The 23,501-nt window shown below is 33.3% G+C and overlaps 3 protein-coding genes and 1 pseudogene across 4 annotated transcripts; 2 read left to right on the top strand and 2 right to left on the bottom strand.

The window, feature by feature from the left end:
- Positions 1-3,218: 3,218 nt before the first annotated feature.
- Positions 3,219-5,448, top strand: LOC132609890 (protein LURP-one-related 4-like). Its single transcript, XM_060324084.1, has 3 exons — positions 3,219-3,580; positions 4,155-4,382; positions 5,089-5,448. Exons 1-3 carry the CDS (start codon positions 3,323-3,325, stop codon positions 5,221-5,223), a joined length of 621 nt encoding a protein of 206 aa, XP_060180067.1. The 5' UTR covers positions 3,219-3,322; the 3' UTR covers positions 5,224-5,448.
- Positions 5,449-9,001: 3,553 nt separating this feature from the next.
- On the bottom strand, positions 9,002-11,299 carry LOC132609889 (protein LURP-one-related 4-like). Its single transcript, XM_060324082.1, has 3 exons — positions 10,860-11,299; positions 9,973-10,173; positions 9,002-9,510 (listed from the first exon to the last, which is right to left on the bottom strand). The coding sequence occupies exons 1-3, from the start codon at positions 11,106-11,108 to the stop codon at positions 9,376-9,378; spliced, it is 585 nt and encodes a 194-aa protein (XP_060180065.1). The 5' UTR covers positions 11,109-11,299; the 3' UTR covers positions 9,002-9,375.
- On the top strand, positions 9,293-9,385 carry LOC132612383 (U6 spliceosomal RNA; annotated as a pseudogene).
- Positions 11,300-15,763: 4,464 nt separating the features above from the next.
- LOC132609888 (uncharacterized) lies at positions 15,764-23,286 on the bottom strand. Of its 2 annotated transcripts, none has more exons than XM_060324080.1 (10): positions 22,738-23,286; positions 21,633-21,824; positions 21,258-21,377; positions 21,132-21,169; positions 20,930-21,038; positions 19,822-20,768; positions 18,326-19,439; positions 17,737-17,892; positions 17,080-17,159; positions 15,764-16,317 (listed from the first exon to the last, which is right to left on the bottom strand). In XM_060324080.1, the coding sequence occupies exons 1-10, from the start codon at positions 22,813-22,815 to the stop codon at positions 16,071-16,073; spliced, it is 3,081 nt and encodes a 1,026-aa protein (XP_060180063.1). In that variant the 5' UTR covers positions 22,816-23,286; the 3' UTR covers positions 15,764-16,070. The 2 variants fall into 2 exon arrangements, with proteins under 2 accessions (XP_060180063.1, XP_060180064.1); XM_060324081.1 differs by having other exon boundaries at positions 15,764-16,314.
- Between the last annotated feature and the right edge of the window lie 215 nt (positions 23,287-23,501).

The raw sequence follows: 23,501 nt of genomic DNA, 5'->3' as shown, positions 1-23,501 counted from the left end.
TAGGAGTTGTTTCTAAAAGTAGTAGCCTAATTTGAAATTATACCTAATCAAGCTGAAAATCTGGAAGACACGTAAAAGTCAGATTTGTTAAAAGTAATTAAGTATATATATGCATGGATCAACTTGCGTCTTGCAGTGCATATTTAAATATATATGATTACCCAACAAAATAGTTTTCATATATCTTGACTTTTACTATCCTATCACCTTTATGTGTGAATGCAAATGAACTCTTCTAATTGTATTTTCATTATAGGCGAATTCATGAGTTGAATTTTAATGGTTCTGAATTTTAGCCCTTAAAATTATTTGGTTCTAAATTCATAATTTATAGATATTAAATGATTTTTAATACACATACATGATTTGACTAAACCTACTAGATTTTGTCGAATCTGTACCATAATCGATACGCTAAGATTTTTATTAAGGGGGTTCAAAAATATAAAGAATTAAACACACAAATAAGCTAAGGGGGTTCAACATCTGCTATATACATAAAAATTAATTTTAACCTTGTATATACAGTGTAATTTTCCATCGAAGAGAGTTCGGATGAACCTCCTCGCCCAATCTAGCTCCGACCCTGCCTCTGCTGCATTCTATTTTAGCAAAGGATATTTATGTTGTAAAAATAAGGGAGTTCATTTGTTCGTGAGGATTCCCAACGATCGGCAACTCAAGCCATGATTGCTGCAAAATCTACTTCTGCGAAGAGAAATCCGTAGATCTCCTAAATACTATACTATCAATCAATATTTTCCTTCCTTTCCAAAAAAAGTCAATTAGTTTGGGCTGGCATAGGCATAAAAGATTTCAAAAAAATTTACATCGAATTATATAAATATATTTTATATTTTGTCTCTGTATAGAACATAAAGGAACCCAATTTCTCATTGACGTTTGAAGTGCCCTATGGATACGTTCAGCTTAAATTGACCTTAAGAGATAGGGGTTGAAAAAAGTGCGTAGTTAGTCACGTATCACTATACTAATATAAATACAAACCTAATAAAGTGAGTAGCAAGCAAATGATGCAATAAAGCAATAAACGACTAACTTCCGTACCAATATAAAACATGATTATAATGTCCATTTCCCCACCATGACATCTATTAATTCACTTTTGTGTTTAGTTTTATCCCAAGTAGATAAAAGTGTTCTTTCTTTTATTCCAAGTGGATAAAAGTGCTCTTTCTTTTAGAGTACGTATTTAATTAGTTTTGTCCCAAGTGAATAAAAATATTTTACTTTTACGTGTTTAAGGGTCGTTTGATTGTTGGTTAGAGTTATACAGGTATTAGTAATGAAAAAATTAGTAATTCATAGATTAGTTATGCATAGATTATTAATGTAGGAATTTGTTACATAAGAATTAGTAACACATAAATTAGTTATGCAGGGATTAGTTATACATGAATGAGTAATTCATGAATCGTAATGGAGAGATTATCTTTTATTGGATATTTCATTTGTTTTGATTATACAATGTGCAATTTAAAATTTTGTTTGCGAACCAAATCATTCTAAATGAATTGATTCAACTGTAATTGTTAGATTGATAGTATTGTGATATTAAACCTTATTGATCTCAAACTCTGCACGGGTTTTATGTAAACTAAATTGAACTTAATCATATAATATTAATTTATAGGACTTAATTCTATTTGATTTCAGTTTTAGCTAAACAAATTAATTCATACATAGGTCAAATAACCGTGTTGTTGACGCTCTTAAAAAAGGAATTGGTACCAGTCATGCAAATAAACTTAGTCAAAATAATAATTTCTCCAAGACCAATAAACCAAAGAATTAATTACATATTTGCTTTGATTGGGATCTCCACAGACTCAGAGTCACGACACTTTCAAATTTGGTTGAAAACCATTAATATGTGAAGGGTATAGATGGACAAGGACAGCAGCATTAATTTACTACCAAAGAAAATATAAGAAATAATGGAATATTCGGAATTTAAATCCGAAATGTTTTAGCTGGTAGAGTAAATTATAGATTGTGTATCTAATTAATCTAACATTAGAGGTGTCAAAATAAGTAGGTTGAGCTAAACTTGGAGGGGTTAATATCACGACCCAAGTCCATGACACGTGTTGTTGCCTTTGGGTCTAGGTTCGCACGAATTTTTCTTTCAGACTATGGCACATTGAGCCTCAAAAGCGCGCGTATCATATGAACTTGAGTTATGACTTATAAAGTTCTTCACTTTCCTCTCATTCCAATGTGAAAATCCCCTAAGATGTCACGTGCACCTTATCTTCAAAAGGTTGCCAGCTAGATGTTGGCCAGTCTTGCTTGTCATGCCCTTATTAGTCCGCCCTTCGTCAAAGGCTTCACATGGACTCCCTGCCCCTACCCCCCTTAGGAACTCAGCGTCCACGCTGAGGTTTGACCCACCATTGTACCGAGGAAGTACATACTCTGAGATCATATTTGTCACGATACAAGTTTATGGCACATAATATTCACTTTGGGCCTAGGCCTGCATGAATTTGTCTTTCGTGCTATGCCACGCGCCACATCAAGCCCAAAAAGCGCATGTACCATGTGAACTTGAGCTATGTCTTATAAAGTTTTTTATTTTTCTTTTCTATTGTGATGTAGAATTAGATGTCATGCATGTGCACCTCATCTTCAGAAGCTTTCCAACCTAGTCCTGCTTGACCCGCCCTCATCAGTCCGCCTCCATCAGGAGCGTCACCGTTAAAACGAGTTGAATCAACAAACGGGTTGGATCATAACCTACATGCCAAATATGTGTGTAAGTGAAAGATGAAAGGTTAATTTGGACTAAACAATGATAATTCAACATGCCTAACTCAAAATTATCTTTCATTTGAATAATTATCAAAAAAAACTAACAAAAGATTTTATTTATTTATCACGACTTTAACTAATCAATCAAACCCATAAAATTTATTTTTCTGTATTTGATGAGTTCTCTTATGGGTCAATCAAGCTATATATTATCTGCAAAAATAGACCCAACAATTTAAGTTAGCTAACTCAGATTATATCCAAATTAAACCTGCCAATGAGTATATGCCCAAAAATGACTACCCATGCACTAATTTACCCTTAATTCTCACTCTATCTATACTAGTTTTTTAATATAACATAGGATATTAATCCTCGTCAAAATTGCACAACAACATATTCCAAGTCAATGTTAATCAGTTATTTTCAACTGTGGCTTCAACAAATGTTATACTATAGTCCATATATAAGCCCTTTCAATCTCTCTAACCTTATATCATTTATTCTTTAAATTTACATCTTCTTCCTTCAAGCTCTTTCAATTATTATGGCTAAAATTTGTCCAGAATTAATGTTACAACAATCTTCTTCTCCTCCTCCTCCTTCGTCATCACCTTATGTTACATCCATAAGAGAAACATTTACCATATGGATGAAATCTTTAGTTTTCCATGGGAATGGCTGTACTGTTTTTAATTCCAAAGGTGAAATTATTTTCAGAATTGATAATTACCAAGAAAGTTGTAGAGATGAAGTTTGTCTCATGGATCTCAAGGGCCAAGTTCTCTTCTCCATTAAAAGAGAGGTAATAAGATGACAATCTTTTTTTTTTTTTTTATGCCTCTGGTATCTGAAACCTACTGATCCGATTAACTTGCACACTATTTAGGGCTCATTAAAGGAAAAAAACGCTTTCTATTAGGAGTTTATTTTTTCTTCTTGCTTAAACTCGAGACTTCTAATTAAGGGTCGAGAGTTCTAGTTAAGAATGACAAGCCTCATCCATCTCTAACACTTTTTGAATGTTTTGTAGGTAGATATATATATATCCACAAATTGGAAACTAACTCTTTGTCCATAAATGCTATTTCAAATATTTCAAACAATATTGGAAGATTATTTCAAATACGTGTATGTTTATCAAATTATCTCATTATTGCAACTTCAAACATGAAATAAGAAATTGAAGTCTGAAAAACAAGTTTGGAGTTTTGCAAGACTTCAAATGTTTTTTCATGTCCAAACACAATTTTAACGTCCAAATACCTTTTTAAACATGTGCTCCTTATTTCACATATCAAATATCGATATCAATACCTATCCAAAGAGTTATGTCTTTTTTATTTAATTGTTCTAAAATAAAGTTGTTTTTTTGGCAGAAACTAAGAGTATTTGGTCGTTGGAATGGCTATGGATCATGTGGTAGAATTAAAGGGAGGCCATTGTTTCAAGTGAAGAGGAATTATAGCATGTTTTCAAGCGATAATGTCATATGTAATGTTGGGTGTGATGAAAATAATGTAGGAGTTGGCTGCTACAAGATTCAACAATTGGAAAGAAGTACATCATTTAAAGTTACAAATACTGCTGGTCAAGTTGTTGCAGAGGTTAATAGTTAATTAATTCTTTTAATTTCGGATTCATAGAAATTATATTACTACTTCTTTATCCTAAGATAGTTCATTTTAGGTATGATTTAACACATATATACTGATAATGCAAGTCTTTTTTTAACACTAGACGGGCGACTACATGTAGTTCTTTTGAGTTTAAGTTATATACACCGTTCATTGGTGTAAAGAATTTTTTGCACAATCAGGTCATTCAAATAATATATACATGTAAGCATCCTAAAAATAATTCAGGATACCTGCTACAACACGTAAAAGTGTCCTGATGATCAAGGGTGAAGCCTTAGTAGAAGATACGAGTTTGGTAGAATCCAATAATACCTATGGCTCAAACCATGTATTTTTATTAAGAATTTCATTTAATATATACGTATAAATAAATCTCGTACCCAGTAAGCAAAAAGAGTGCTGGTTCGGAACTCATACTCTTAAAATCTTAAATCTGTCTTTGCTATGATTCAGAACTCATAAACTTAAGATCTTAAATATGCCTCTGTTGATGGTATACAAATTCCTAACACTAACGGTATATATAATTAAACTCTATTTTTAAGTGGCCTAATAGTGTAAGAATTCATTTATAATATCAGTGTATAGAAGTTATACGATTTTTTATATATATGAAGATTGAAGAGAGAGACATTAATTTCTATGTCCTAATTTCTTCGTGGTGTATTTGTAGGTAAAAAAGAAGCAATCATCAAGAGGATTTGGGTATGGTGAAGAGGTGTTAAGTCTAGAAGTGCAACCCCATATAGACCACTCACTAATTGTGGCCCTTGTAACAGTATGTGGCTTGATTCATGGCAAATTATGAACAACAATTATGGCATTATGCTGATGATAATGACATACTGAGCCCAGCAAACTTCCTATAGAGGTTCTTGATTTATGTAATTTTCCTAATTTGTGAGATTGAATAATCTCCTCAACAAGCTCGTTTAGGGCTTAAAGTTTTGTAAAGGGAAATCCAGAATGTACAATATAACTCATTCTTTTATTTGTTAATTAGCTTTTAAATGCTTCTTCACTTACAGTATAAGGAGTGTCTTTTGGAGCAGTTTACCATATATGTTTGGAGCTCTTCATTAACTTAACTTTTTTTTTCTTTTTCTACAACGGAGGCAGTCATCTATTATTTTATTAAAGATATGATATGTGTAAAAGAACGTACAACATTATTTACAATTCAAAAGATATGATATGTCTAAAAGAAGTGCAACATTATTTGCAATTCAACTCAAGAATATCAAATTTCAAGAAAAATCATGTACAAAACAAATCGAAGAGATAACAGTAAAAAAAAACACCCGAAGTATCACTTTTTCATGAGTTTTCTATTTGAACTATCAGTGTTTGTTTTTTCTAACTGAACTGTCACTAACTATTTATCAAAACACACTTTCAATTCAACTCAAGAATATCAATTTTCAAGAAAAATCATGTACTAAAGAAATCGAAAGAGATAACGGTTAAAAAAACACCTCAAGTATCACTTTTTCGTGAGTTTTCTACCTGAACTATCAGGTGTTAGTGTTTTCTACCTGAACTGTGACCAACTATTTATCAAAATACACCTGAACTATCACTAATTATTTATCAAAACACACCTCGACTAGTATCTGATAGTGCTGGAAACTCGCAAAAAAAGTGATCCTTCAAATGTGTTTTTGACCATTATCTCTTAAATTTTTAAAATTCATTTAATTATCCGCGTGGAGTGCCATTTGACACATTTTTAAATAAAAAAACGAGAATGAACACCACACAACATCAGATACTAGTCGAGGTGTGTTTTGATAAATATTTGGTAATAGTTTAGGTAGAAAACGCAAATACCTGATAGTACACGTTGAAAACTCACAAAAGAGGTGATACTTGAGGTCTGTTTTTTACTATTATCTCAACATTCTTAGCTAAGTTATGGGCAATCGACTTAAAGGTCCTGATCGAGAATATGCATAAAATCAACTTGATCTATGTACGAACGAGTGTTTCAAATATCTTCAGAGACTACGTTCACATCCTAATTAACTTAACTGGCAGAATTCAGTTGAACTCCATTTGTTTGATTGCTATTTTAAATGATTGTATACTCCAAAAAGACACAAAATTATCGTTTAAATGATTGTATACTCCAAAAAGACACAATTTCTTAGATAACACCCGGAACACACTTTCCAAATCCTCTTTTGCCAATTACTTTGTTATTTTTATTTCAATCAAAGACAATCAAACAAGTCCAACTATGAACATAACTACAAAATGTAGACTACAATTGATAGCTGACACAGTGACACTATGCTTATCCTGAAGAGAAAACATATCAAGCTTTTTTTTTGGTCTCGGATACGGGTTCAGCTCAATTAAGTATTTCCGATATCAAACATAATTAAATCATAAATATTTATGTGATAAATTAATAAAAAATGAATAAACATAAATTTTAATTCAAATAAAATTATAATGAATTCAATGTTAAAATTTTTAAGAATGAACGCATCGAGGTTAAATTTTAAATTCGTCTATGCTTGCGTAAAGGAAAAATTACCACTGTTTTCACAAGATGTCAACCTTTTTTTTTTTTTTAACCATGGAACATACTGTTCCCACTAATTCAAATTCTCATTAGGTATGACCCACCAAAAGTGAAAACAATTTCTATTTGGGGATCTTTTCGTTTCAGAGCTCGAATCTGAGACTTCTGATTAAAAATAGAGGGATCTCATTCATCCAAGTCCAACCATCATATATCAGAAATACACTCTCCCGATTATTCCAAATTTGCATCACGTAGGGAAACGTTTCCTTATAGGCGGAATTTTTTCATTTCAGAACTCAAATTCAAAATCTCTAATTAAAAAACTGAAGGATCTCATCCATCTTATCATACCGACTATCATCTTTATAATGGTTACGATGTCAACATTTAGTGTGAATAGTCATGATATATAATATATATAAGGTTAAGAAACAAGCAATCAAGTTGATGAATTGATTGTAGTGCTACTATTTTTAGAAACATACCACGCTGAAAATATTAGCATGCGCATTGATGAACCATTATGTAAAGGACAAACTGCTGGGCTAGACAATAGCGACCCTGTCGTGTTCAAGCTTCTCACGTTCCTCTTATATATAGTAAATAGGCTAATAGCCCACCATTCTAACTTAGTATTTCATCTGTCCCAATGATATAATTTGATTAGACGAAAGAAATAAAGACTTTTGAAACTTGTGAAAGAAATAAAGATTTTTGAAACTTGTGATTTAAAATAAGTAATAGATGTTTATGTAGCTGTAAATCATTTCATTAAGGATAAAAGAGGAAATTTAAAGTTAAATTACTTGTAAATATAAAAATATATCATTCCTTTGAAACAGATGAAAAAAGAAAGTGTATCACATAAACTGAGATAGAGGGAGTAATACTTTATTCGTTCAATTTATATGATACAATTTGATTCGTAAGGCGAATATTTCTTGCCCTAAAAGATGTCACAGAACATCATTTTGTTAAATGAGACGTGTTGGTTTTTATTAAAAGAATTGTTTGATTGAAGCCATTCTGAAAAGATATTATTGAAGTAGCCTTAATTAAATCCTATGTCTATAAGCTACTCAAATTGGACCCCGTTTATTAAAAATTCTGCATACACAATTATTGACTCGATAAGAAAGTTTAAAGATAAAGAAAAACTTTTGAAGTTTGTACGTAGTCTTAAACAAACTAGAAGTTTGTACGTAGTCTACGAATATAGACCACACACTCTTGCAGATAATTGGTTTGACAAACAGATATTTATATGATCTTTCACTTTGTCAAAGTTCAGTGTCTATTTGATCAGACAGAACTTAATGTTTTTACGTGATACTTAGGTAAAATTTAGTAAATATTTTATTTAATTAAATATTTTTAATACAATAATAAAATACAAAATTGAGTGTCGTGAACTCCAAGCAAACTGATAAACAGCGAAATCTTGCAAGGCAAACAAAATTGGAGGGCTCTATTTTGACTTTTAGATTTACTTTTACAAAATTAATTTTAAGCTCTAAACGAGCTTAATATAGTAATTAAAGAGATTTTTCAATCTCGCGAATTAGGAAAATCACATAAAACTAGGCCTGTGCACGAATCGGTTCGGTTTTGGCCATCATCGAGTTGAAATTTCAAATTTCGACTTTCTAAAATTCTCAACCAAACACAATCCATTCTAAGTTCAATTTGATTCGTTTTTTATTATTTCGGTTCGGTTACACAAATCGATTTGTTCGGTTTATTCGAAATTTAAACAATCAACTATTTCATTTCAGTTTTAGAGTAAACATAACAAAAAATAATGAGATCCTAAACTTGCAACCTTATAACCAAGACATTAACCAAGAAAAAACCATAAACTTGCAAGCATAATAGCAAAACAAGAGCTTGACAACTTGTGCAAGCATACAAATCCGTCAACACCACATTACATATACCAAATTAGTCATATTAGTCACTAGTGGCATATAAATTCGGTTTGTTCAGATCGATTCGGTTGATAATTGAAGCAAACCGTATCCGAACCGTTAAACCATAATATTTTACAATTGCATTTGTAAATCGAAATCGAATTGTATTATCCAAATTAAATTATCCAAATTGTTTCGAATCGGTTCGGAAATTCAGATTGAATCGATTTGTGCACAGGCCTACATAAAACTATAAAATATTTCTTTTCTTCACCCTAAACCATACAACTTGACTTGTATTTTCACATACAACTTTGAATATCTCCTTATATACAAAGAGAATTCAAACACAACACATTCTTAAATCAGAATGGTGGTTCAACTCACATGAATCTAGAAGCTGATGAATCTTGAAATACTATAGGAATTTGCCGATCCCTTGAGGATATCCGATAAAATTGGAACGATATCGAAAAAATTAGCATGACTCCTGTGAAAAAATGACACGAGCAAATTTTCATAATTTGCCATGAATCAAGTTGCATACTATCACAAGAGCCACAATTAATGAGTGGTCTATATGGGGTTCCACTTCTAGAGTTAACACATCTTCACCATATCCAAATCCTCTTGATGATTGCTTTTGTTTTACCTACAAATACACCACCAAAAAAATTAGAACATAAAATTTACGAGTTTAAATTATATACATCATTAATTTAAAGAATTTTATCACACTAGGAAGTCATTCGAGGAATATTTACAGTTAAGTCACTTTAAAATATGTAATTCTGAAAATAAGATAGTTATGTTTACTTGCTACAAAGTGTAAATGTGACATGATGGTGTAAAAATTTATAACACTATAGTGTATATAACTTCTATACACTTATAATATAAATGTCTTTTTATACTGTGAGGTCACCTAAATAATAACTATAGGTAATCTTTCGTAAAAATAGAGATAATAACATGAAAAATAAAAAAAGATTACCTGATACAACAAATTAAATTTCGCAAATAACGTAAGAGATATTTACACTGTCAATGTATATAAACTATATCTATATATTTCAATGAATGCGAAAATTAAAAGAATTAATTGACTACTGACCTCTGCAACAACTTGACCAGCAGTATTTGTCACTTTAAATGATGAATTTGTATCCAATTGTTGAATCTTGTAGCAACTAATTCCAACATTACATATGATATCTTCTTTAGAAAACATGCTATTCTTCTTTACTTGAAACAATGGCCTCCCTTTGATTCCATTACACCCATAGCCATTCCAGCGACCAAAAACTCGTAGTTTCTGGAAAAAAGAAAAAAACAACTTTATGTTAAATAAAATAAACACATTTAGTGCACTCAAAAAGCTTGACAATTCATGTAGCTAAGATATAGATGGTTGGGTGAAACTTTTCGAACATAATTAGAAGTCTTGGGTTCCAATCTTAATAATGGAATTATTTTCCGTTTATTAAATAATTTAAGAAGAGGCCAAAATTTCTATATCATTTCATTTTCCTAGACACCTATATATAATACGGGTTAAACCATTTTCAAACCGTTCATTAATGACTCAATTCGCATTTGACCGGCATGAAATATATACAAGTTGGATTTTGACCCATTTTTAGCATAGAAGTAGCGCCCACGGGCTACTTTTCAGCTCTGTCTTTAAAAAGTAGCTAATATCGTGAACTCCAAGACTATTTTTCAATTTCAGGGTCTAAAAAGTGTCTATTTAATTTTACTTGTTTTCTACCTGCCCATTAAATTTGCCAACACTAGTCTTTCAGATATTGGATCCATAATAAAAGAACAATAACAACAACAACAACATATCCAGTGTAATTTCATAAGTGGAGTCTCGGAGGGTAGTGAATGCGTAGCTTATCCCTACCTCGTGGAGGTAAAGAAATTGTTTCCTATAGACCCTTGACACCATATTGGATACATAATTATAAAAAAAATAAAAAATTGTCATCTTATTACCTCTCTTTTAATGGAGAAGAGAACTTGGCCCTTGAGATCCATGAGACAAACTTCATCTCTACAACTTTCTTGGTAATTATCAACTCTGAAAACAATTTCACCTTTGGAATTAAAAACAGTACAACCATTTCCATGGAAAACTAATGATTTCATCCATAATGTAAATGTTTCTCTTATGGATTTCACATAAGGTGAAGAGGAAGAAGAAAAAGAAGATTGCTCCAAAATTTCTGGATAAATTTTAGACATTTTATCAACTTGAATATTGTTGTTGAAGAAGAAGAGTAAATTGGCAAAATTCTTTTTTAGAATAAATGATGGGTGGAGGTAAAGGGTTTATATATATAACAACGTTGAAGCCACACTTGGAGAGTACCGCTGAAAATCTTGACTTAAAACAGTACTCATATATACATAAATTATGCAGATTTTATGCAATGTTGATTGTTTCTTGATTCTTTTATTTGTTTCTTCTAGTTTTTTTATCTTAATAAAAATTATGTTGTGTCCTTGTCTATACCCTACATATTGATGCTTTTCACCGCTTTTTTTTTTTTAGTCGTGTGAATGATGACTTCCGTGAAGAACCCACTCAAAGCAAAGAGGTTAATTCTGAAACGGATTCCGAATTTAAACATTATAAATAGTGTATTCGTAAATTTTTATATGTGTTTACTCGCTCCATCTAATGCACGTGATATTATTTGACTGGATATAAAGTTTTTAAAAAGAAGAATGTTTTTTGTAACTTGTGATCTAAATGAGCCATATATATTTGTCTGACTATAAATCATATTATTAAGAGTAATATGAGATTTTTTAAAGTTAAATTATATCTGAATATAGAAAGGTAAAATTAATTTTGATACATACAAAAAAAAAAGAAAATGTGTCACATAAAATAATTATAAAAAGAGTAATATTTAACTTCATTGGCTGATGCATTAGTCTGCAGCACTGACTCCAAAAGCTTATAGATTTTTTTAGGCAACTTCTTAAACTTAATTATGCGATTTTAGACCTATCTTGTCCCTTTTTAATTGCATTTTCGTAAGCATGTTTGAAATTCAACACCATTAATGTAAAACATTTGTTTTGACGCGCATAAATTGGATTTTCAGTTTTCTAGACTGAAACGTTTAAAACCATAAATCCTATTATTACGATTTATTTCAATTTAATTATTTACAATTTGAGTTGCGAATCAAAATCCATTTTTATCCACTTGGGACAAAAAAGCTAGATATAAAAGGACATATATGTCATTAAGGGATAATGGGATACAGTCATGGATTATATTAGTACAATAGCTAGTTATTTATTGGCTGATTGCATCATTGCTTGCTCATAAGTTGATTAGGTTCTATATATATAAAGTGATAGTGACCAACTACGTATTACTTTTTCTTTCCCTTTTTGAGTGGGAGAAATTAAGGTACCATGGTGTCGTGAAAAGGAGTACCACTCCACATTTTAATACTATTACTGATATTATATTCATGGTGACATTTTTTATCCTTTTGTTTTAACTATTTGCTATTCGAAATTTATTGATTTAATTAATTCATATTCTTGCTGTGTAAGTCCATTTAAAGGGAGAGTGTTCCCAATTCTCGACACGAGACCTCTTCCTCTTCTGATTAAGGGGAGGGATCCCATCCATTAATCCGGGCCCGGCCACCACATCCGTTAGTGGTCATGGTGACATTCGCTATGTCACTATAATGTAGTTAAGACTACAATGGGTGCAAATGACACTTTAGTTAGGCAAATCTCACATCAGACAGTAAGAGAAGAGTAAATTTACACTGTACGAGTGCTTTTAGATTTAATACCAACAATTTAAGGGACGAAATCGTGAGGATTGCTTAGCCAAAAGTGGACACTACGTGTTATGAGCTTGAGCTATAACAATATACTAATATACATTCCGAGCAGCCCCAGTTTCATTTTTTATTTAAATTGTTTTCATACTTGTTTTTGTTCATAAAAAAATTGTGAAAAAAGAAAATTAAATCCTTTTTACTTATATTTTATAATAGTCCAGTGACTCAGTCAGCGCTCATGTCAAGAGAAAAAGCAACATGCATTCATTTCTGTGTACCTGGAGTGTTGCTTTCCCTTATTAATATCATTAGCTTTTTCTTGTAGGTGAGGGCAAGAAAATTAAATTGGCAATGCACTTATTATTAAAAATGTTTACCATTAGGCATTAGCTCAGCTAAATTGGTGACATGATGTGATTCATTGCACTTGTAAAGATGATTAAACTTCAAAAGTTATTAACTTTACTTTGGGTATGCATGAATGGTAGATAAAATACTAACTAGGCGTCAATTTCAAATAAGTTGAGAACAATTATATGAATACCGACTGATCAGGTTTCTCAGTTTAAATTCAACCAACATTTTATAAAATAAAAACAAATAAGAAAATGCTAGAAATATCTATATTTTTATTGGCATAAATATCCTTTTCTTTTATTGACCTCGTTAAATCTATTAAAAAGGCATGTCAAGCTTTTTTTGTCTTTGACGGTTTGCATTTATATAAAAGGAAGACTTTTTGGGTAGGATGTCAACTTCGAGTGTTGAGTAGTCATGATAAGGTTAAAAGACAATAATCGCGTTACGTTGATGAATTTTTCTTATAAGCATTCGATATTTAGTAGCTTAATGACCCTGAGTAGTCTAAAATTGCATTGGTTACGTCTATTAACGAAATACCCTATATCCATTTTTTCTTTTTATCAGACTTGAATCGAAGACCTTTAATTAATATTGAAAGATTTTTAACGATTATAAGTCTCTAATAACCATTAAGAAAGGTGGTGTGATGGATGAGACCCGTCCATTCTTAATCAGTGATCTTGACTTCGAGTTCAGGATATCGAGAAATTTTTGTTAGGGAGCGTTTTCCCTTAAATAAACCCAAGTCCCAACATAACGCAAATCTGAATTAATTGAATTTGTGAGTTCCAAATACCACATAGTAATGTCCAACTAATAGATTTTAGCATATATAAAGTTGATGAATTGATTGTAGTACTACTATACTACTTTTGGAAACACAACACGTTGAACTTATTAGAATTAGTGAACCATAGTCCACATATAAATAATGACAAGCTGCTGGACGGCCATAATGATCCTATCGTGTTCAACCTTTTTACGACGTCCCTACTATAAGAATAGACACCATTAATATTGTAACGGGTATGATATTTTCCCATGAGAATAAGAAACCACACATTTGCTTCGTCTCCTAATTAGCCATAAGTTTGATATCCGTATAATACTACATAAATTGTCTCATTTATTTTTTCTTTTTTTTGTTGGGGTTGGGGGGGGGGGGGGGGGGGGGGTTTCAAGGTCCTGAGTTAATGAGGTAATACTTGTTAAACTTAAAATTAATCTGTTGAGGCATGATCACATAAATTCGCTTTAATTTTAGCTTGAGGCGTGTTGTCAAATGTCAATGATAATGTCTTTAAAAATATTTCACACGGTTTAGGTGTATTTCTCAAAATTCAATAAGCTCTATCAATTAGGAGCAGAAACAACAGAGTAATGCCGATTAGAACGAGAGAAGGAGAATATTTTCTTCTCACATGAACAATTCTGTGTATATATGGGTGAGATATTCAGAACGTTAATGGATTAGGCCTCACGTATATTTCACAAGGCAATTCGCAGAATTGCCCTTCTTTTGGGGTGGTCTTTAAATTTTGCCCCTCATATTTGAAATCTTTAAATTTTGCCCTTCGGCTAAAACCCATGGGTTCCAGGTTCGAACCCCCATACAGTCAAAATTTTAAAAAAATTTCGCAAGGCAGAGTTTAAATTTCGCTATGCCCCCACCGGCATACACTTGTGAAGGAATTACCAAAGTTATGTCGGACCCGACATACTTATGCCTTATGGGCAGACTTGGCATAAGTATGCCGGGTCTGACATAACTTTGGTAATTCCTTCACAAATTTATGCCGGGTCCGGCATAAAAGTTTGCCCATTAAAAGTATGCACCCACCGACATAAACTTGTTAAGGAATTACCAAAGTTATGCCGGACCCGGCATACTTATGCCAAGTCTGCCCATAAGGCATGAGTATGTCGGGTCCGGCATAAATTTGGTAATTCCTTAACAAGAGTATGTCGGGTCCGGCATACACGCGACCCAAACCTTGCCTTGCATTTTTTTTTAATTTATGCTTGAGCGGGAGTTCGAACTCAGAACCTCATAATTTCTTCATGAACGCTCAGAGTTGCAATGCGAAGGGCAAAAATTAAAGACCAGCAATATGAGGGGCATAATTTAAAGACCACCCCAAAAGAAGGGCAATCCGCGCAAAAAAATGTATTTCACACGCAAAGGGGCAAATCCACCTTTTTTGCCTTTAGGCCCATGTTTATGTACACTAGCCCACCCTTCTTTTTCTAAACTCTTTATAAGTCCACTAAAAAGACAAACCCTTAGAAAGTGGCGGGGGGGGGGGGGGGGGGGGGGGAGCTTTCATTTTATTTTTTTAACAATAATTTGTACTTATTTATAACCATGATTCAGTTTTTAAAAAAACAAAAGTATATGCATGATATACATATATTGATTTGATATACACATTCGATGCGTAAATATTAACATTAAGGAAATGGAGATATAATTATAAGTGAGTCAATTAGTAGGATGATCAGTTCCAACATTTAGATCGTATGATGAGATTAAACAAATTTAAGAATGTATTACTTAGTCTTGGCGTAATGATAGAAGTTATCCCATGTAATCAAGAGGTCAAGGATTCAAGCTGTATATATAATCTTTCACAAAAATGCAAAAATAAGACTGAATGCAAGACAGGCAATGAAATAATTGCTGCCTGAAAAAACATAGGTCTGTCCACAACACAATAATTAAAGAATCTACTCATAGATACAAATAACACAAGTCATTACTTACAAAAACAACTTGAAATGCTCTTAGATAGCATCTTATTTGACAATGAATATAACCTATATGCTAACACTACTCATACTTTTTGTATCTTATCTGATAGTGTTAAGTCTATGCAAGAAAAAAATAAAGAATATGCCAAAAAAAAGGAAGAGAGAGACCTCCCCTCACCAATTTACATTATTTTGTTCAATTTTTTTGAGGGGCCTTCACATCTAAATCTTCCAGCAAAAAAGAACTTGAATCCATTAACTATACTTGTATCTATTTTCCGAGCTCTTTTTTCGCGCTCTTAATGTTCCGCAGTTTCATATAAAGCTTCTGTCTTTCTCCTTCTACCTCTGCAAATTTGAGGCTTATTTCTGAATATCTCCCTTGCATTTCTTTTAGTTCAACTTCCATTAACTTGTTCTTCTCCCACAGTAGTTCAGTTTCTTTTGATAGTTCTTCGAGATTTCTGTTATTCGATGCTGGGCTTTCCATTTCCTCATCCGAACAACAGCCGTTGCTGCTGCATTAATATAGGCAGTACCAATTAGGAATATAGAAGGGAAAACAATTATTGTGGAGACATCTTGAATAATTAGTTTTGGACAAGTTTATTTAGAGAAAATGACAAAAATGGTCTCTTATCTTTGGTAGTAGGTTCAAAATAGTCCCATAAGTATCACTTGAGCAGTTTTGGTCCATTAAGTTTGCCAAAAGTGAGCACTATTGGCCTCCCTTTGGTCAATATCTGACGGAGACCAAAGAGCTTACTTTTGGCAAACTTAAAGGACCAAACTGTTCAGTTGATACTTAAGAAACTATTTTAAACCTACTACCAAAGATAAGGGACTATTTTTGTCATCTTCTAGTTTGTTTGCGAAAACGTATGGACCACCTTCAAATAGGGTGTTAAGTTATACTTGTTCAAGTTGCCTCGATCAACGACGATGACTACACCTCAGTCCCAAACTATTTTGCTCGGACTCTTCAAAAATGTCGTCCAGTGCGTATTGGATCTTCCAAAATTACTATATTTTTGGAGGTTCTGACACGGGTGCGACAACATTTTTGGAGTCCGAGCAACATAGGTCCCAAACCAGTCGGGGTACGGCTAAATGAATCCTCATTATTCCATTTAAGCTCAATTTATGTCATAATCACATCAAATAAAAATAAAAGTGAAAATAACTTGTTCAAGTTGAGTCAATAGTGTGCTATGAAATGATTTGAAGAATATAAAGTCATCTTTGTCAATAGTTATTTGAACAGGATAACGATCTCGTACCTCTCTGTAGACAATGTTTGACAGGGATTTTCATCTTTCGTACATGTTGTAGTTGCGATATTTAGATCTTCCGTTGCCACCTGTATCAATGTAACATCAGACAGAAACTCTTTAATACGAGTCGAACAGTGTGTGCCGATAGAGACCTGAACTAACTACTTCAGTCACAAACTTCAATCATGACTAGTTCAAACATCATTCATGCTGATAACTCAGTAGGCGTTTGGACATAAAAATGTGATATTTGAAAAAAAAAGGTTGAAAAAGGGTATTGAAAGTTGAAGTTGTGTTTGTCAACTTTGGACATGCATTTAATTTGAAAAAAAAGTAAAAGATTTGTGAAATCGAAAAAAAAAATCACTTAAAAAACTGGTCAAACCCACTTTTTCAAACTTGAAACTCGTCTTTAAAATATTTTAAAAAATTTAGTCAAATGTAGAATCAAACATTGTTCTGGAAAAACATTGAAACAGGGAGGGGGGGGGGGGGGGGCGGAGGGGGGTGAAGGGGAATTCACGCCCAAACGGACTCCTTGTTTATCCTCACCAAATTAAGCAGTCAAATGGGACAAACTGTCTTATCTCTGATATTTAGAGAAGGGAATTAAATAATCTCGGTGACAATGCTGATGCAGATGATAACATTCTTGCTGCTAACCTTTTGGGACTTTTGTTCGAAAAGCCTTTCTGTGCTCTGTTGGGATTCTTCTAATCTTCTTTCTAACTCTTCGATTTTGTCTTGATGATCTTTCTCCTTCTCGATAAACGAATTAATTGTGTCATCAAGTGCATCTTCCTTCAGCTTGATCTGACTCTGCGATGATGGAACAAAAACTAAAGATTGATGATACTCATCAAGATCAACTTTTTATCAAACACCTATGCAGGAGTAGATCAACTTTTGTCAATTGAAATAATCTCAATTATGTTACGAAGTACTACCTCGTTCGTTCACATATATTTATGTGAGGTGTTTCACTGGGCACGGAGTTTTAGAGTGAAAGAAAGACTTTTAAAACTTGCGGTCTAAAACAAGCCATAATGTGGCTATAAATCATTTCAATAACAGTAAAATGAGAAGTTTAAAGTTAAATTGTTACTAAATATAAACAGATCTCATTCCTTTAGGGACTGACTAAATAGGAAAGAGTGTCACATAAATTAGGACAGAGGGAGTATAAGAATAAATCAACTTCTACGATCTACAACAACATTTAGGTGGATCAAATGCAGGTAAAAAATATTACCTCAAGCAACTTTATCCTCTCTTTTAGACTATTTGCATCCATGAGCTTTTTGTCCAAACAATTCAGCACGTCCTCTTTCTTCTTCAGATCGTCTTTTAACACGGACACCTGCTTTCTCAAATTTTCTTTCTCCACTTCGTCCTCGAACAAAGATTTCTTTGTCTCATTGCAAAGCATATCCACTTCCAAATACAGTTCCAAAATTAAATTCTCCTTCTCATCCATAAGAGAACTCGTGTTGTTTAATTCTTTTTCCACTAAAGCTAGCCTAGTTTCGAGTTCTCTTCTTTCACCGTGACCTTGCTCGATAAGTAATTGCATGTCCTCAATTGATTTCCTCGTCTTTTCCAACTCGTCCATTAGCGTATTCTTGTCCGTTAATAGATTTTCAATATCCGCTTCAAGAGAGATGATTTTCTCCGACAAGCGCTGCTCAGTTTCTTTAGCCAGCTCTTCTTGTTTTCCCAATCGCACCGATTTTTCTTCAATTTCCGAGTGCAACTTTTCCATTCGACCAAACATATCCGTTACCTGGCTAGAAAGCTCGAGTATCTTTGCTTTATAATCCTCAGATGATTTTTGAAGCGTCTCTTCCAAATACAATTTTTGTAGGCGGAGTTCATTAGCTTCATGGAACGCTTTAGTAGCCAATCTTTCGTTCGCTTCTAATGAGAATTCCATTTGCATGGAGAGCCCTTTAAGTTCTTCCTGAAGCCGCTCAGCTGTACAAACATTTTGCCGTCTTGCCTTCCTCAATTCTTCTTCAGCTCGTATTGCTCTCTGCTCTTGTTCGACTTTATCACGAGAAAGAGTATCGAGATCAGCTTCAAATCCCTCAGCTTGCTTTTCTAGTTCTTCTTCGAGCTCATTTATAGTGGCCAAAGAACCGGATAATTCTTTTGATTGCTTATTCAGCTCATTCTCTAAACTCGTAATCCGGGATTCAAGTTCAGTTACGGTTGCATAAGAAGTTGCACATTCATATTGCATCTTCAGTTGTTCTTGAATCTCGCTTTGCTCAAGTTTGTATAACATGTCGTGGTTTTCTTGCTTCAGTATCTCATTGTCGAGGGCGAGTTGCTCCGTCTGCATCTCTAAGTCATCTCTTTCTCTCCTGCATATAGGTGTGGCAAAATTAGCCAATGAAAACATGACCCACCCAACCTGTTCAAGTTTGACACCCCCCCCCCCCCCACCCAAATCAAATCCCAATCTATTTCAGCCCATCTAGAAATTGGGCTGATATAGCCTAAGTTGACCCACGGTAATCTTATCAAAATATCTTCATAATAATAAGAAAAAAATTAATTTTATTATGTACTTAAAAAATTATAAAAGAACAAACTAAGAAATTAAAACTTAGTAAGAATTGGGCGGATTGGGTTATGACTCGTTTTTTAGTCCATTTCAGCCCAAGTAACTTTTGGTTTATTAACTCGTCCCATTTTAACCCGCCCAAATCCAGCCTAACCCGGCCATTTGATACCCCTACCTACCTGTATATCTCGATTTCACCAAGCAGGTCCGTGATCTTTTGCTCCAGCATATATGTGTCCTTTACATCGCTATGGTCTCTCACGAGCTGCTCTAGTGCTTTTTGCTCTTCATCGTCTTCATTAGTCATTTCATGCTTCGAGATAACATCCAGAAACTTCTCAGTATCAGAAGATGTAACATTTTCTTTGTTCTTCTGATCTAGCATTTCGTCTAGGTCACGTACAGCGAGAATTAACTCGGAATTCGCTTCTTGTGTCTTCTGAAGTTGTATTTCTAGATTTGCATTAAGGTCCTTTTGATAATCCAATTCTTGCCTGAGTTCACTAACAATAGTTTGAAGATCCCCTTTTTCATAGAGCAACTTGTCTTTGGATTTTGCATCATCTAACCGTCTTTGGGAGGCTTTAAGTTTATCACATTCCTCTTTGAGAGCATCTCGGTCTTTTTTCAGGTTCGCAACCTCTTTCGACAAATCCTGACCTTTTTTACTCTCCTTGACGATTTGTTTACGTAGGGTTTGAAGTTCCAAGTCCGACACTTCTACCTGCCTAGCAAAAACCGCAAGCTCGGATTTTAGCTTTGCAACAACAACATCTGACGCCTCTTGTGATGCTAATCTTGAAAGAGCTTCTCTCGGAGTGCTCGAAGAGCCGTCTGTACTTACTTCGAGAGCGGGACCTACCAGCCATTCCAATTGCTGATTTTCTTCAGAAACTGTTGTAGAGGCATCAATACTGGCCTTCCGTATAATCAAAGTGTGATTTGGAGAGAATGGGAAGTTTACATGATCCTGATGGCCAATGTTCCTTTCCGTATTGATTTCCCGAGGCGTATAAAGCCCTGAGCTGCTTCTGGAACTGGACATGGTAATATCCGATTCACCTGATGCTTGGTGGTTGCCAATCAGTTTGCCATTCTGCAAAATAGGTTTGTAGATCCGACCGTCCTATGAATTACAAGCCCAGAACAAGAAAAGAAACAATCTTATCAGTCGAAAAGGAAGCATAATAGCTAGCATAAATTTGCTTCAAAACAAACTCATGTCTGAGGACCAATCCTCGGATATTTTCATTTTCATACAATGAGACCGAAGTTTTTATGTCATACCACTGAAGAATTGCTTTTAAGGCTAGGTTCTACGTCATCATTGCTTAATTGTGTGCTCAAGATCATATTGTCGGAATTTGGTTTTGCATTTTCGATTTCTTCAACAAAACTGAAGAAGCACCAAAAAATATTTCAGAAAAAAAAAAAAAAACTAATTTAAATTTGACAGTAACCATGGAAGCCATTGGGAAATGGACAGCACCTTTGATCAGAAGAATCTTGAATCCTCTGTATCGAAACCTATAGACAACGACATAATTTTAAAATCCAATAAGGTCCAAAATAGCAAGCCTATGCATATTCTTGCACGAACGGATGAGAGACTTACATGCAATAAAGCTCCCGATTTTGAATTTTTGAGTGGAAGAGAAACAGAGGATATCTTAGACTCTGCATAATTCGAGAAATCAATCGAAGCTTCTCCAACAACTCCTGATTTTGAAGACCCCTATAAAGTACACACAGAAAGAAACTATGTCAAGTCACTGATAAGGAAGCAATGTAGACAAAAAAAGTATTTTCACACTGTATAGCCGTCCACCAAAATAATAGCCGACAAATGTATTTGTATATTAAAATTAATATACAATAATATACATATTACATAAGAATGTATATTTGGCTAGTGAATGTAATTATTTTTAGCCGCCCAGCCAAATGTGTAACTTCCCAAAGAATAAATGAAAATTTAAATGCAGCTTACAGTTCCCAGGATGAAGTAATAGATCTTTTCATGAATCTTCCCCGACTTTGGTTCTTGAATGAACTTCACGGTTTCGAGAACTGTTTTATCCCAGTAACAGCTCCCATCACGAACTGTCGCCTTCTCTAATTTTAACGTTGGCTTCCCCACATCAGCGGGAACCACGGATATCATCACTGCATCCCCCGCTACCTATGATACATAAACAAATTTATCCGTTATCGTTTGAATGAATGTCAATATTTCAGCTACCCTATAGAAACTTGATACCAAAAGAAAGACAAAAAAACTGAAGAACAACAAACTTTTTATCCATTGCCTCAAAGAAAGTGTCTGATTTGAAGTGAAGCAAATCAAAGGAAAATACAAGCAGAAAACAGCTATTTTCCAATGATAATGCAGAGGGATCAATCAATCTATTCACCAACTATGTGTCAAATCCAAGTTAGTTGGGTCGATTATATGAATCCTCTATATCCGTTTCACTTTATTCGACCCCATTTCATTCTAATACTAAATAATTATATTCCAATGCAAATCACGGGCATGACTAAATTTAAAGGTATTCACAATATTAGCATGTACCTCGTAGAATTAGTTAAGGTGCACGCAAGCTGGTCCGGACACCACGATTATAAAAAAAAAAAGTATTCTATCATAGTATATAGAAGATACAATTCCTATAATTCTATCATAGTATATAGCAAAGACATTATTTCAATGGAAAAAAATGATTTGTGTCATAAATATAATCTATTCCAAGTTTTTCTTAACTATTTACTTATAGTCGTGTTATCTAGGCCAGTTTGCGCACACCTTGACTAATTCCACTAAATACCTGCCTATCACCTCCCACCAGCACACATATCGGTAACCGTGTTCACCAAGGTTTAGACAAATGGGAAGAAAGTTTTCTTAACCTTTCTACTGTCTAATCAAGAACATGATCAATCAAATCATCCAATTCAGATAGCTAGCTCCAACATTTTCAATACTATAATTTCCAAAAAAAAAAAAAAAAAACTACCTAGAACCAACATAAAACATTAAAAAATCAATCTTTGACAGTAAAATTTCACCCTTCATTAATTATTTATTTATTTACCTGAGTTGCATGAAACTGCAATTTGAAGACAACTTTAATCTTGTTTTTCTCACTCCTCCACCTTGCTGACTTAAACATCTTTCTTTACACTTTTACCCCCTCACTTTTAACTCATTTATTACAACACACCCCAAATTCAACACATCTCGCCGGACCTCTCCCCGGCGCTTCACCGGAGCTCCGGCGAACACTGCCGGAAAATCACCATAAAACTTAAAAAAACACCAATTTCAATAAAATAAATAATACCCAATTTTGATTTTTCAGTGCAGAACACAAAAATTGAGCAAAATAGAGAGAATGTTAATAGAAATGAGTTAAAACAGTTTTTTTTTTTTTTTTTTTTTTTTTTGAAAATTTTGGAATTTTGAGATTGAATAGTGATGAATTTAATGAATCAATGGGTTTATAGGAGAGAATAATATAGATCTGAAGTGGGTTTAATAGTGTTTTTTTGAAAGATTTTGTGTGTTGTGAAAATTTATTTCTGTATTATATGCTCTCTGTTTCTTTCTCTCTCTCTCTATATCTTGTTGCATGTAATAGTAAGAGAAAATTTCATATAGTAGTAATATATTTCCTTTCTTTTTTTTTTCTTTTTTTTTTTTAGCAAAATAATGATTGACTTTATTTTTATTTTTTTGTTTTGTTTTAATGATCATAAATTCGGGAAAAGGGAAAGACAATAAAATAGTGGAAATGTTTTTTTTTTTTGTTTTTCTTCATAAGTGTAGTGTCCGGATTAGTTTGTGCGCACCTTGATC

This window comes from Lycium barbarum, chromosome 9, assembly GCF_019175385.1.
Source record: "Lycium barbarum isolate Lr01 chromosome 9, ASM1917538v2, whole genome shotgun sequence".
Lineage (NCBI taxonomy): Eukaryota > Viridiplantae > Streptophyta > Magnoliopsida > Solanales > Solanaceae > Lycium > Lycium barbarum.
This window is presented reverse-complemented; position numbering and strand designations above follow the sequence as displayed.